Genomic DNA, 13,539 nt, shown 5'->3' on the forward strand with positions numbered 1-13,539 from the left:
CATGAGAGGTGAAAACAAAATACTGCAGGAGTTCTAAAGAGAGGAAATTCTCTTTGAATAGGGGATAAAGAAAGGCATCATGAACGACATTGGGTTAGACCTTAAGATAATGGGTGTGATTTCCTCAGACAAGCCAGGAAAGTAGGGATGGGGTGGGGTGGTGGTTCTAGGCACAGAGAAAACCACAGAAGGAGAGCTTTGAGTGCTGGACCAGGAGCAAATGCTGGTTTGGCTGAAGCATCAGCAACACGTTGGAGGAGATGGACTAGAAAGAAAGGTTAGGAGCAGGGAGGGAGGCCTGAGCTCCTGGGGGAGGTATGACCTGGGTTGAGGGTTGAACTGAATCATGGGCAGATGGATCCTGAAGCAGTAAAGCCAATATATAGGCAGCAGGATAGAGGAAGAATATGGGGGTGAGGAGAGGAAGGGGATCAGAGCAGTTATTGGAAGCCTCAGGAGAAAGGCAAGGAGGTGAAAGAAGATGACAGAGGTGGAATGGGAAGGAGGGTTGGAGGGAGAGATTGCAAAGTTAGAATGCTTGGGAATTGGTCCCTGGTTAGGTATGGACAGCAAGGAGGAAGAAACCCCATGGAGGACTTTGAGATTTTTAAACCAAGGCAACTGTAGGGAAGGTGAGGCTGTGCACAGAGTCAGGGAACCTGAGAAGAACACCTCATTTGGAGAGACAGAACAGGGACCCATAATTTGAACCAGCCAAGCCTAAGCTAGAACTGCTGGAAATGCTTGGAGATACATTTGGAGGTGGGGCTAGAGAGACAGACTTTGCCCTTCTTCATCTGGTAGTGCCAGTTGAAGCCACAACTGGGATGAATGTCTCAAGCTTGAGAGGGAGGGAAGAGGAGAAGGCTGAGAGCCCAACAGTGAGGTTCCTTCCACAGGCTGGAGAAGAAAAATCAGGGTTGTGTGGTACCCTTTCTCACCAGCTTTCCCCACATCTCAGGGAGCAGCATTACCTAGAAGAGGAAAGAGAATGCTGGGCAGCAAGTGGTAAAGAAAATTGCCATTAGTGGGCATCTTGGATTAATTTTCATTAGTTAAGTCTCAATAATCAAGGTCTATAAAGAGCCAGTTTGGCTTCTTCTCGTTCCTATGTTACTACAGGTGAATATTGAAAGATTTCCCTTCTTTTCTCCCTCTCTCCTTTCTTTCTTCTGCCTTTCTTCTTTTTTTCTCTCCTTTCTCCCTCCTTCCCTTCTCTTCCCCTCCCCTCCCTTCTCTGTGCTTTTGTTCTCCTCCACTCCCCTTTCCTCCCTCTTCTCTCTTCCCCTCCCTTTTCCTGTTTCCTTTTGCCTCCCCTCCCCCTCCCTTCCTAAAGGAGGAGTCAGTATTGACCAATGTGACCATCAAAGGATAACAGCCTTTATTTTCAACATTTGTCCCTGTCGCTGATTGGGCAGGAAGTTCTGTGCTTCAATATTGCAATAATTTGGGTCTTTCAAAGCACAGAATATATGTTTGCATTATGACATCAACAACATTTTGGTGGCTTATTTTATTTTTACTTTTTATGCTGGTCTCAAGAGCCACTCCTAAATCTCTTGGTAACTGCTGGCCACTCCTGGCACTGTGATTGGAGTAATTTAATACCCAAGGTGGTGGATATTGTCTGGTAGTGCAAGGCTCCACTGGGCATCCCATGTCCTGGGCACGGGTACATTGGGAGCACTTTGTGACTGGGTGTCAGTACCACGGTGAGGAGAAAAGCTCAGGACCTGGTGGGCCCATGCAGGCACCACTGAAAACGAGAGACCCCTGCCCCAGGAACAGTGCTAGGTCAACCCGAAAGCCATCATTTTAAAACAAAGTTGCCCACCTTTGTCCTATCTTCATACTCCGGGCTTTTACTAATTTTTTTTTTTCATGTTTACAGAAAGAAGTCAACTGAGCTATTTGTAGAAGGGTTTGTGGGTTTGGTTAACAAGGTGGAGAAGTATTGCATTTCAGCTGGAAACACATCCCTAGAATGCCAAAACATTTATTCCAAAGTCTGGTTTCCTAGTGTGATGGGCGGCATGGCAATAGTGTGTTCCGAGACTGGGGGCTGGAGCCAGCAAGGCTTTCCATCCAAGTGTATCCCAGAAGGCTTTTTATTGTTAAATTATATTCTTCAGGAAAAACCACCCATCTCGCATTTTGTAAACTTGATACCCATACACTTTTGACTGGCATTCTATTTTAGCCGTTAAGTCTATGATTTCCAGCCAGCCCTGTTTTTCCCTCTTGCTTAGCAAGGCAGGGGAAAACGCAGGGCATTTTCCAGGCTCTGAGGCTAAGGAGCAAAGGGGGCTGGAGTTTTGCTTCTCCCAAGAACGTTTACTCTAGCTATGCCACACTGCTCTCCACTGGCAGAAAGCAACCTTCCCCTCACTCCCCACAGCCATTCATCAGCTCCGTGCAGCAGCCCAGCTGCTGTGTCTGCCAGGAGGGGCTGCCAAGTGCCCTGCCCACCGCTGCTGCCCCAATCCCTGCCACTCCACTCACAAACACATCCACACGCTCTGTCGCTCTGATCGCTCACATGCAGAGCCACTCGCGCCAGGGAGCACACTACTGCCTTCAGCCTCCCTGTCTCGGCCCTTGACTTCTTCAAGCCCATGGAGCATTTCTGGAAAGACGCTCTTGAACCAGCAGGGTAGGATTGTTTTGATTTCTCCCTTCATAGCTTTAGCATTTTGAGAAAGCAACTTACCTTTCTGGCCAGTGTTTGTCTGTCTCCTCCTTGGGGGAAGAGGATTTGCAGTTCTTCTTGGGAACACGTGAGTGTCTCCTTTTTCTTTTCAGGACTTGTAGGATTCTTTGTGCAATTTATGTACAATTTGGTAGGTTCAGATTTTTAAGAGCCCTGTAGAGTGCTTTTGCACGTGTTTTTTTTTTTTTTTTTTTAAGACATTGGAAAATTGAAAATGATTTACTGAAACGAAATCATCTGTAAAGAAATTGCTTTGGAAAGTAATAGTTGCTGGCCATTAAAAAAAAAAAGATCTGTGATTCACCTAGTGTGTTTTTAACTCTTTCTTTGCTTACAATCTATAATTATTGGAGCTAAGTCAATTTTGGCTTCATATTAAATCAGCTACATTTGCATATAGTTAAAAAATGGCCTGGCTGTTTTTATAAGAATTAGATAAAATGTGTATTTATTGGTATAAAATGTTTGTACATGCCGTGAGCATTTTGCCAGTTACTCTATAGGGTGTTTGGGATAGCAATTAAAGCAAAACATTAATGGTCTTATTGGAGTCTGTTAGGCTGGAGCAAAGGAAATTTATTAAAAACTATAAACTATCCAAGATTATGGATGCATCATATATTTATCATATCTTTTGTTTCATTAATAGGTGTATATATGTCTGAATATATGTATGTACGTATATATATGTATGTGTACATATGCAAATACATATGTGTATATGTGTGCATGCTTAGCTTTTAATTCAGTTCAAAACTTTTTTCCATATCTCTTTCATTTATTTATTTGCTTCTGTATATCTCAGCCCAAGGGAACCGAAAAAGTTCAATTGTAGGACTGAAGAAGAGAAATAATATTATTGCATTTAAAAATTTGTTGGGTCCACCAACAGGGTAACATATTTGCCAAAGATCTGATCAATGACTGGAGGTTGAGAGGTTGCCATTATGAAAAGGTCATATTTCGGATCCAGCTTTCTGAAGTTTGGGTTGCATAACCTGTGGAAGGCATGAACACCCGTGTTCGCCAAACTATAGGTTTTTGTGAATCATCGTTCACATGAGAAACCCTTATGGGAGCGAGTATAGCACTGGCGCTTCAACAGAAGCACACAGCAGGGCTGGGAGACTGTCAGATGGTGAGACCACTTTGGGAGCATTTTGCAGATAGGAGGTGGAGGTCCAGTAGCAGACTTCTGATTGCAAAATGTGGCTCTGCCTATACGTACACCTTGAATCTCCGCCCCCTTCCCCACCAGGGTCCCCCATCAGTCTCTGCAGCTGTCTTTGGCTGGCTGTATGGGCAAGCGCACACCCTTTCTATCTGCCGTATCTCAGTTACACAGTGGCCCTCCCCAGGGTCATTCTATGTACACACTACATATTTCTGGCCAACAAGGAAAATGAATCAAACAGAAAGGGAGACAAACAGAGATAGTTCGGAGTCTCTGGCTCCCCAGCACATAAGGCAGCGACAAAGTTACATACCCGGCTCAGTCTGCCGGGTTCGTTTTAAGCTGCGTCTCCCCTGGGCCACCTTTAGGAAAGCCCTCTGCGCCCCGCCCCTACCCCGCCGGGAGCGAAATGCAGCCTCGGTTCTGAAATACAAGTCAAGTAAAGTTCAGGGAAGCTGCTCTTTGGGATAGCTCCAAAACGCCTTGTGCCTGGAGTGATGTTTAAGCCAATGTCAGCGCGAGGCAACAGCCCTGGCCGGCCTCCAGCACCTTTGTAATGCATATGAGCCGGGAAGCCCAGTACTTAAAAGTGGGAGACACGGGGCGCACCGCGGCGGAGCGCTCCGGGGCAGCACTCGCTAGTCTGGCCGCGCGGGGCAGGACAGGGCCGGGGCCGGCCCGGGGCAGGGACGTGCGCGGCGCCACCTCTCACTGGCCGCTCTGCTCTCTTTCCAGGTGGCCCGCCGGCTGCTGAGCCTTCTGCCACGTGGGGAAACAGCTAGCGCCTCGCCCGCGGACACTGACCATGACCATGACCCTCCACACCAAAGCGTCCGGCATGGCCCTGCTGCACCAGATCCAGGGCAACGAGCTGGAGCCGCTGAATCTCCCGCAGCTCAAGCTCCCGCTGGAGCGGCCGCTGGGCGACATATACGTGGACAGCAGCAAGCCGGCCGTGTACAACTACCCCGAGGGCGCCGCGTACGACCTCAATGCCGCGGCCACAGCCGCCACCCCCGCGCCGGTCTACGGCCAGTCCTGCCTCGCCTACGGCCCTGGGCCCGACGCAGCCGCCGCCTTCGGCGCCAACGGCCTGGGGGGCTTTACCCCGCTCAACAGCGTGTCGCCGAGCCCTCTAGTGCTGCTGCACCCGCCGCCGCCGCTCTCGCCCTTCTTGCACCCGCACGGCCAGCAGGTGTCCTATTACCTGGACGGCGAGCAGGGAGCCTACGCCGTGCGCGAGGCTGCTCCCCCGGCGTACTACAGGTACTGTGCCAGGATCCCGGGTGGGGTGGGATCGGGGTGCTCAGGGTAGTGGTGGGATGGGGTAGGGAACCGCAGACAGGGCACCCCGGGCAGCCCCAGGACCCGAGGGAGCGCGCGGGGAGCCCGGGGCACTCAGCCCAGCCGGAGGATCCCTACGGATCCCGCGTTCCAGTTCTTGCGCTTGGCAGCTTCAAAAAACAAACGCACAACACCTCTGCTCTCCGCATCGTTGCGACGGAGTGAGAGGCAGATCCGAAACACCGTGTGCTTCCTAACTCAACAAGCCCCGAAAAACCGTACAAAGCAGCAGTCATTTGAGGGGTGAGGGCAAACCCCAAAGCATGAGTCAGTGTCCCGTGTCTTGGTATTTAGGGCTGGAGGTACTTGGGGTTAGAGGAGCTCAGGAGAATTAATAGTTATTTTAAAAAAATTCTGCTTGAAAAATTTCCTCTCCTCTAGAATCTCGGCTTGGGAAAACGCACGCTATCACTATTAGGGTTGTTGTTTAGGAAGACACTCTCTTCACCTCCACTTTACTCTCCCGCACACCCCACGTGGAAGGCTTTAGGACGGAATTGAGCTGCTCAGAAGAGCGCTGGATGAGTTGAATGGGTTTCAACAAGTTTCTGATTTCTGAGTGATCTGGCTGTAGCCGTGCGGGAGCTGCTTGCTACCATGTGACTTCTGACAGCGAGAAACGTATAGGTGTTCCGTGCGTTAAAAACACGCTGCAACAAAGCTAAAGCTTTGGTTGGGTTGCATTTCTGGCCTAGCAGGTAGAGAATGCAGAATCCGCAGGTGGGATCTGCGCCTCTAGCGCGGTAGTGGCAGCTTTGGCCGCCCCGGACAGATGGACACGTTTGTGACTTAAATGGTTACTATTTTGTGTCTTTATTTCTGTAACATAGATTGCCCTTTCTCCCTCATCTCCCACCTCCTGTGCTCCCCCTTTCCTTTGAAAGCTTCCCCTCTTCTCTCCGTGGGTCTCTGGAGGGCCCAAGAGGGTGTTCCCGGGCAGGGACCCCTGGAGTGGGTTTGGAAGCCTGGGGGGCCACGTGGCGGGGACGCTTCCCGCCTGTACATCCTGGCACCTGGGCTTGCCTCCTGCCCTCCCCCAGCCCTCTCTGCACTGAGAAGCCTGGACCCTTTGCAGTTCAGTGTTCTCTTTTTAGAGATATTTGCAGCAGAAGAAACAGGGCTAAGATGCAGTTCTGCCCAGAGATACTGAAGGACACACCCTTGGGGTATTTAACATACAGCTCAGCCCTTAGAGAAATTTAGAGTGCCCCGGAGTCAACAGGTCCAATCCGAAGTATTGCTTAAAAGACAATGAACAGAGCTTTAAGAGGTTGGCATATTTCAGGTTAATTTCACTTGTTTTAATTCAGGGTTAAAATGGAAAGAGCACAAAAATTTCTTCTGCCCACTTTTTTTTTTTTTTTTTAAAGGAAGAACAAAATATAGCGATTAAGTTTAATTCATACAGCATATTAAACTCCTTGATGGGAAGGAAGGCATTGGTGTGATGAAATTCCATAACCTCCTGGTGGACTCCAGAAACTATTTTCTTTTCCGTTTAATTTTCAGTTCTTTTATTGCAAATTAATGCCACTGAATTTCAATGGACACTAATGAGAGTGCTCCTTGGTGGATTATTTACCGCCTTGCTAGTAATTATAAAGTGAGCCTGGTCAAAGAAAAGGGAATCACATTTTATTCAAAATTATTCATCATCCTGGTGGCAGATGTTATTATAATATGTCCCATCTTAAACTTTTTTACATTAGATGATACTCAAATACTTTTTAGAATAATAAAAAAAAGACAAGAAACTTTAAGTAAAAAACTCTTACAAATTGGAATCTTTGTGGAAGTTCAGTCTTAAAAGAACCATTTTTTCCTTTGTCATTTATTTCCCATAATGTTTGTCCTCTTTTGTTTAAATTCTGCCTCTTTTGCCTAGAGAGGAAGAGAGCAGTCTTTATTGACCTCAAGAAAAACTATAAAAGATGTCAATCTAGTTGTTTCAAATAGATTGATATTATTTAGTATTTTTTCCCTCTCAGTTTTCCTATTTGTATAATGTGGGTAGAAATAAAAGGATCAATGAGACTGTTTCAGGAGCCTTTCATTTTCCTAAGAAGTTATCAAAAGTTTTGGGGGCTGAAAGCAGTGTTTTCAAACTGCTGGTCATGACCCAGTGGGTCAGGAAATCAATTTAGCAATTCTAGAATAACTTTTTTAAAGGAATAAAATAAAAAAAGATATAATAGAAAATATCAGAGTGCATGATACAAAGTGAAGGTAAGTTTCATTTCATGAAAATTCTGCTTCAGTTATACATGTTTGTCTCTGCTGACTGTAATTTAAAATGTGTTTCTTACTGTGGATTGTGGTCAAAGACATTTGAAAACTGGCCTAAAATGTATCTGTAGAAAACAAAATGTTCAGTAGAGAATGAAAAATCAAGCAAGTTGCTGGTTGCTTTATCTATGAAAACCCAATATTTTTTTCCCCAGTAAATTAGGCTGGTGTTTTTAGGTGAGTTAGATTCAGTTTTGGTATTTCTAATACTTCTGCATTTATAAAATGGTGCTATGTGTGGATCGTCCACTAGAATGTTCCACTGAAATGTTCAGAGAATTTATGTGAAGTGCACACTCTTTAGCATTAGGATGTTATCGGTACTTTTTTTCCATCAGCCGTAATATGCAGCTGCATTTATATGTAAGAAGAAATGTAATAGAAATGTAATATGCAAAACTGCTATGCACATATAATAAAGTGAGAAAGATTGTCATGTGGGAATCTTTAGCAGGGTATCAATTTGCTGATGGGCAAGCTATGACTTTGCAAGATGGGCCTTACCTAAAATTTCATTAACCTTTAATGATGAGGGCAACTGGGAGTCATCTTATGCTGCGATCCCTTTTAGACTTCAAACGACTTAGGAATTTTGAATAAACCTAAAAATGAAACTTAATCATATCCACCAAGTAAAAAATTCAAATTAGGTATTTAATGCTGCACATTCATTTGGGGTTTTACTATTCAGTATTCACTACTCAAAAAAAGCTTGACAAATATACAAATTTTACATCAAATTCAGTGCCCTGGTAATTTGTGTGCTGGTTGTCTGCATGTTTTGAATGACAGGTTTGCCCATTAGTGATAATTTAAAACTATTTCTCAACTTTGAACAGAGGCTAATCTCCAAGGAGAGATTTGAGTGGCTAATTTTCAAGTTTCCAATAATTCTTTCCTTGTATTTAGGTGATATTTTAGCACCTTTTCTTTCAGGTCTTATTCTTTTCATTCATTTAAATTGTTACTGATTACCTGACTTTTTGTGCTGGTCTAAGATTAGTCCAAGTAGCCGCATATTACCTTGGGAATGAGTGTGTTTTAGGACAAAAACAGAATCACATCTTCAATCCCCATTTCATTTTCACCTATTCTGCGTGGTCTGTACCTGTGCTTGGTAGAAGGACCCAGAAGGATAATTGCCACTTATTCTGATCTTCTTTCTCACACTTAGTTAATTTTGGTCTCTGGTGAGAGTTGTAAGTTATTTACTTTTGTGAATGTTTAGGACATGGCATTCATAATTTGAGAAAATTCAGGTTCAGGATTTTGATTTCTTATAGTTTTATGGTTATAAAAGGTAAAGTCAGGAAATTGACCTCAAGAAAAACTATAAAAGATGTCAAACTTCCATTAACAATGGCACATTCGTAATTTTGTCAGGTGAGATTGTATATGTGAAGGTGTTATGTAAGCTTAGCCATTATATTATTTTATCTATTTAATATTTGTTCTGGTATCTTTGAAAGCTAAAACAGTGGTCGGTGGGGTAGAAGAGATGTAAGTGTTCTTAAATCAGATAATATAAAATCTTTTCCCATGGAAGCAATGTTTAGTGAGAACTCTCTCAGGATCTGCAGCATTTATTTGTAGTCTGGGTTATCATAGAGAACATTTATTTTATGGCTGCATTTACAAAAGAATGTCAAAACCCTGATTATGTGAAAATGATTTTACATAAGGAAATGTATGTTTTATAATGATTTTTTCCCCTAAAATTAACACAATGCAACTTTTGAAGAACACAGTGGAGAGAGCATTGTGCTAAAGTACGTTTTTTTCTTTTCCAGGATTGATGGGGCAAATTAGCAATTTAGTTTAATTCTATGTCTCGAATTGCTTATCTAACAGAGGGAAAAAAAGTTGCTTTGTTAATTGTTTAGAACCACACAATGCATAATATGGAGAAAGATGCTAATAAATCCAAAAAATATATAACTGCTTGAACACAAACCAACCAACACAAAAGCATAAGGGATTTCATAGAACAGAAGGCAATCCAAAAAAGTCATTCGGCATTTTTATTTAATATTTTAAACTCTGCTAATGAATTGAGAAGAAATGCCATTTTAAAAAATGTATGTGTGAGCTCTCCCTTATTCCATACTTCAAAACATACTCTCACTTCACACACTCCTCTGAAATCTGAGCACTTAAATGAACTGGAAGAAAGAACCTTTAGGATATTCTTGATTTCATGAGGGAAGAAACCATAATTTCTAAGTTCTGTGTCTTGGAGAATATCGTTAGGAATGATAAAGGAAGGTCTTCATTAATAATGAACAAGGCTTTAAGTTATGGATATATTTTAAGACCCTATTAAAAATATGAAGGATACAAAATTTTAAGTAGTTTAATAAACTAATCATTTCGAGAAGTTTGGTCAAATAAGAAACGTTATGGCCACCACTCTTAAGTGATATGGTGGTATGGTGGTAATGATGGTGAAAATGGTGATGATGATGATGGTGAAGATGGTGGTGATGATGATGGTGAAGATGGTGGTGATGATGATGATGATGATGGCAATGTAGCATTGATATCAGTTTGGGTGGCTAGTATTTCCGGATGCCTGCTAGAGTAGCCTGGAGATATTTACCCTATGCAGAAATAAAATCTTTTTAATGTACTTGGCAAATTTTCATATAGTTATAATTTAAATGAATATTCTGAAAAATTCATTAAAGGCATTATCAATCATATAAAACCATAAATCTAATAAGTTCTTATAATTGCTACACAGAAAATAAAAAAGAAAACCTAAACAAACCTGTACTCCTTTGTTTCTTCTCCGAACTCCATCTTAGGGGGACACATTGCCTCACGAGTTTGTTCCCATAACATCTTCTGCTTTAATCAAATGTGTCTTTATTAAGATAAGAGACTTCTTAAAGGAAAAGAATACCTTTGTCCTGTTAATTTTATACTTCTGGAGCACCTATGACTTACACTTGGGAAATGGTAGAAGCTCACTCTAAAACTGAATTAAATTATGTTCAGGCCAAGATCTTTCCAAATGAGCCCTCAGTAAGCTCAGACAGGTTCTTTTTGAGAGTTCCCCAAATGTTGTCAGCTTCAAGAAGGGTGAAGGGCTTCCTGTAGTTACCGTTGAGATTCTCACCCCTAGCTTGGAAGCAACATGGTTTTCTGGTCCCCAGGCTCACCGCACATGTTCGCAAACGTGAGTGCCCGCAGGACACCACTTCTTGGGCGGTTTTTTTGGCTCCTTGACTTGCTTTTCTCCTTAACGGACTTGGAACTTTTTATAAGGCCCCGAAAGTAAAAAGACAATTCTCTCTTTCAGTTTCCTGCGACGAAATGATGTTAGAAATATTAATTTTTGCATTGGCACACTTCTTTCCTTCTCTGATCTGTTTTTGCTTTAAATAGTCTGTTCTCACATTTTCTTGTTTCCTTTCTTTATTTTCTAATGTTCTTCCCATTAAACTACCTTTGACCTCTTTCTTCCATAAAGTTTTCCTTTTTTCTTTCCCATTTTAGTTGTTTCATCTCTGTATTCCAATGTTTCCTTCTACTTTTCTAGTTTATTTCTTTGTCTGTTTTTCATCTGCTGTTCTAATGAAATTTGGGACAGAGCTCGACAGAGTTCCTAGTTAGCATGGGAAATTCAATAGTGTAAGAATATGCCTTAATAATTCAGACTGGCATCAATTCAATTACAAATTTCAAGAACTGTTTTTTTTGGTCTCTAAGGATAGAAACTTTAAATAAACAAGAACAGGAAGAACTTTTCACTTTATGGAATTGCTCAGACATTCACTCATTCATTCATTCTGCTACCTTGTTCTAAATTGTGTATCTCAACAAGGCTGTATACCTTTGATTGTATAAAATGCATTTTTGTATTTCCAGCATTACACAGAACAGTGTAAGCATAGAGCAGTTAGGAAACTTACTGCATGGATGGGTGAAATTCTAAAGTCACAGTCTTCTGTATTTGTATTTGGTATGGAGATAACTACAAGGGCAGCCTTGGCTATTGTAACCCAGGGGACTGGGTTTCAGAAGCTCTAGATCCACATGAACTGGCACAAGACATAAAGTGGCTATAAATTCCTACTCTATGAACAAAATCGCTCATTTTTGAACATAAGTGCATCCATGATCTATTTTATATATGCCATGAAATGTTTTAAATGGTAATCTCCTTTTTTTTTTTTTTTTGGTAAAGTTTTCATAATGCGAAATTGTCAGAAAAAATTGATTTTAAAGTTGCCTTATGATAAGTTTGACTTTTGCTTTTTGTGAGGACCTTACAAACGGTTGTGTTATTCTTCTGCTAGAATATTTCAAGCAACTCAGAGAGAAAGGGAGGTACATTCCGATTTGAGCCTGAGGCACAATTTAGTGATGTTAGTTATAGGACAAAACTTGTGGAGCCTTTGGAAGCCGTCCTGGTTTCTAATTGGAGTTATCCCTGAAGACAGATCCAAGCAGAGACGTCGTCTTCTCCACTGTTGTATTTCTCTCAGCCCTTAGCACAGTGCAAGCAACTTAAAAGCTCAGTTGGATGGTACTGGCAGGGAACACCATCTCCCCAGATTCTCTCAGACTTGTGACTATAAAAAGGCCCTCCTCTGAAAGGGATCTTCAGGAGCAACTGGAAGAATGTAGGAATTTTGTGAAACCTTCTTCTTCAGGAATAGAAGTAGAAACAAGGACTCCAGAGGACATTCCAGGGTTTAATAGAATGGCTGGGGCCCAGGCAGTTTTTTTCTGTCTGGCCTGACTCCTACCTCACTGTGCAATTTGGCAAGTTGCCTAACTGTGTGCCTCAGTTTACTGATCTGTAAATTGCCAATCAAAACAGCCTACATCTTTCAGTTGTTGTGAGAATTAAATGAGTTAATGAATGTCAAGGGCTTAAAACATGCCCAGCCCATAGCCAGCCATTGTTTCTTTTTTACTTCTCCAGAAGGTAATTGAGAACTATACACTGAAGGATATGTGTACATCTCCGGAGCATCAGTAACTTCCTTGTATTTGTTTATTTGGCCTTCAAGGGACCAACTTTAATATCCTGCTTGATTAGATGTTCAACTTTTCTAACCAAAAGGAAGGAGGAAGCTAATATTTCTTGACGTGCTTAGAATATGACAGATACTCTGCTAGGGAAAAAACCACACACTCAGAAGTGGCTGTTATTAATAAATTCCAAATAAGTAAAAACAAATAAATAAATGAAAAGAGTGTGGGGCATTAAATACTGTGGGCTGAAGTAACCCCAGGGAGGTAAGTAGTTGAAATTGAGGCAAGCAGTTCATGGAGAGGCTCTAACAGACAGAGGCCTTGGAGGGAATTTCTCCGTGGTCTGAAAAAAAGGAACATGATGGCAGCTAACACTGATAGAGTATCTTCAAGGATGTTCTTTCAACTCTGGCTGCACATTAGAATCACATGTGATTTAAGAATCACCAAGGTGGTTAGAAAAATGACTTGTGGGTGCTACTTCAGAGTTCTGCTTTAATAGCTCTGGATTGAAGGTAAAAGAGGCAAGTTTTAAAAACTCCTTGGGTTTTCTCTTGTGCAGTTGGGGTTGCAATCTGCTGATTTGCCATGTCCAGGCATTTTTCTGAGTTATGAGTGATGTTGTCTAATCTTCCTACAGCTTTGGAGGAATGGCATTACTCTCCTGGTTTTAACAGAGGAGGAAAGAGTGGTAGGATTCCCCGTGTGGCATACATAGCCCTGAGGCAGCCTGACTTCCACGTCTTCATTTCATTGGGCCACCTGGAAGTGGAGGATAGAAAGGAGAGCTGAGGAGAAAGGTGTCAGTAACCTTTAGTTATTTTCCTCATCTTTCCAAAATGAGAGTTGAAGTGGGCAGTTGCTTTTGAAATTGACTATATTGACTAGCTACAAAGAAGGTCAGAAGATACGAAGATGAAATTCAGAAAAAAACCCAAGATATGAATGCAAATATACACCTGTGCCAATTAGTCTGCATGGTTTAGGTTTTTATTCGTTTAGGTGATTGCTGGTAATCGAAGCCCTCAAACCTTCT

General features: G+C 42.4%; 1 protein-coding gene across 4 annotated transcripts in view; it reads left to right on the top strand.

Annotated features, from left to right (window-relative positions):
• Window positions 1-13,539, top strand: part of ESR1 (estrogen receptor 1) — a 388,242-nt gene that overhangs the window by 107,794 nt on the left and 266,909 nt on the right. For 3 of the 4 annotated variants that reach the window (XM_037819617.1, XM_037819644.1, XM_037819633.1), the window contains exon 2: window positions 4,620-5,150. In XM_037819617.1, the coding sequence (XP_037675545.1) occupies window positions 4,690-5,150 (461 nt within the window). In that variant the 5' untranslated portion in view covers window positions 4,620-4,689. Of the gene's footprint in view, window positions 1-2,544; window positions 2,654-4,619; window positions 5,151-13,539 lie in introns of those variants that run through there. The other variant, XM_037819625.1, reaches the window with a different exon arrangement.

This window comes from Choloepus didactylus, chromosome 2, assembly GCF_015220235.1.
Source record: "Choloepus didactylus isolate mChoDid1 chromosome 2, mChoDid1.pri, whole genome shotgun sequence".
Taxonomy (NCBI): Eukaryota; Metazoa; Chordata; class Mammalia; order Pilosa; family Megalonychidae; genus Choloepus; species Choloepus didactylus.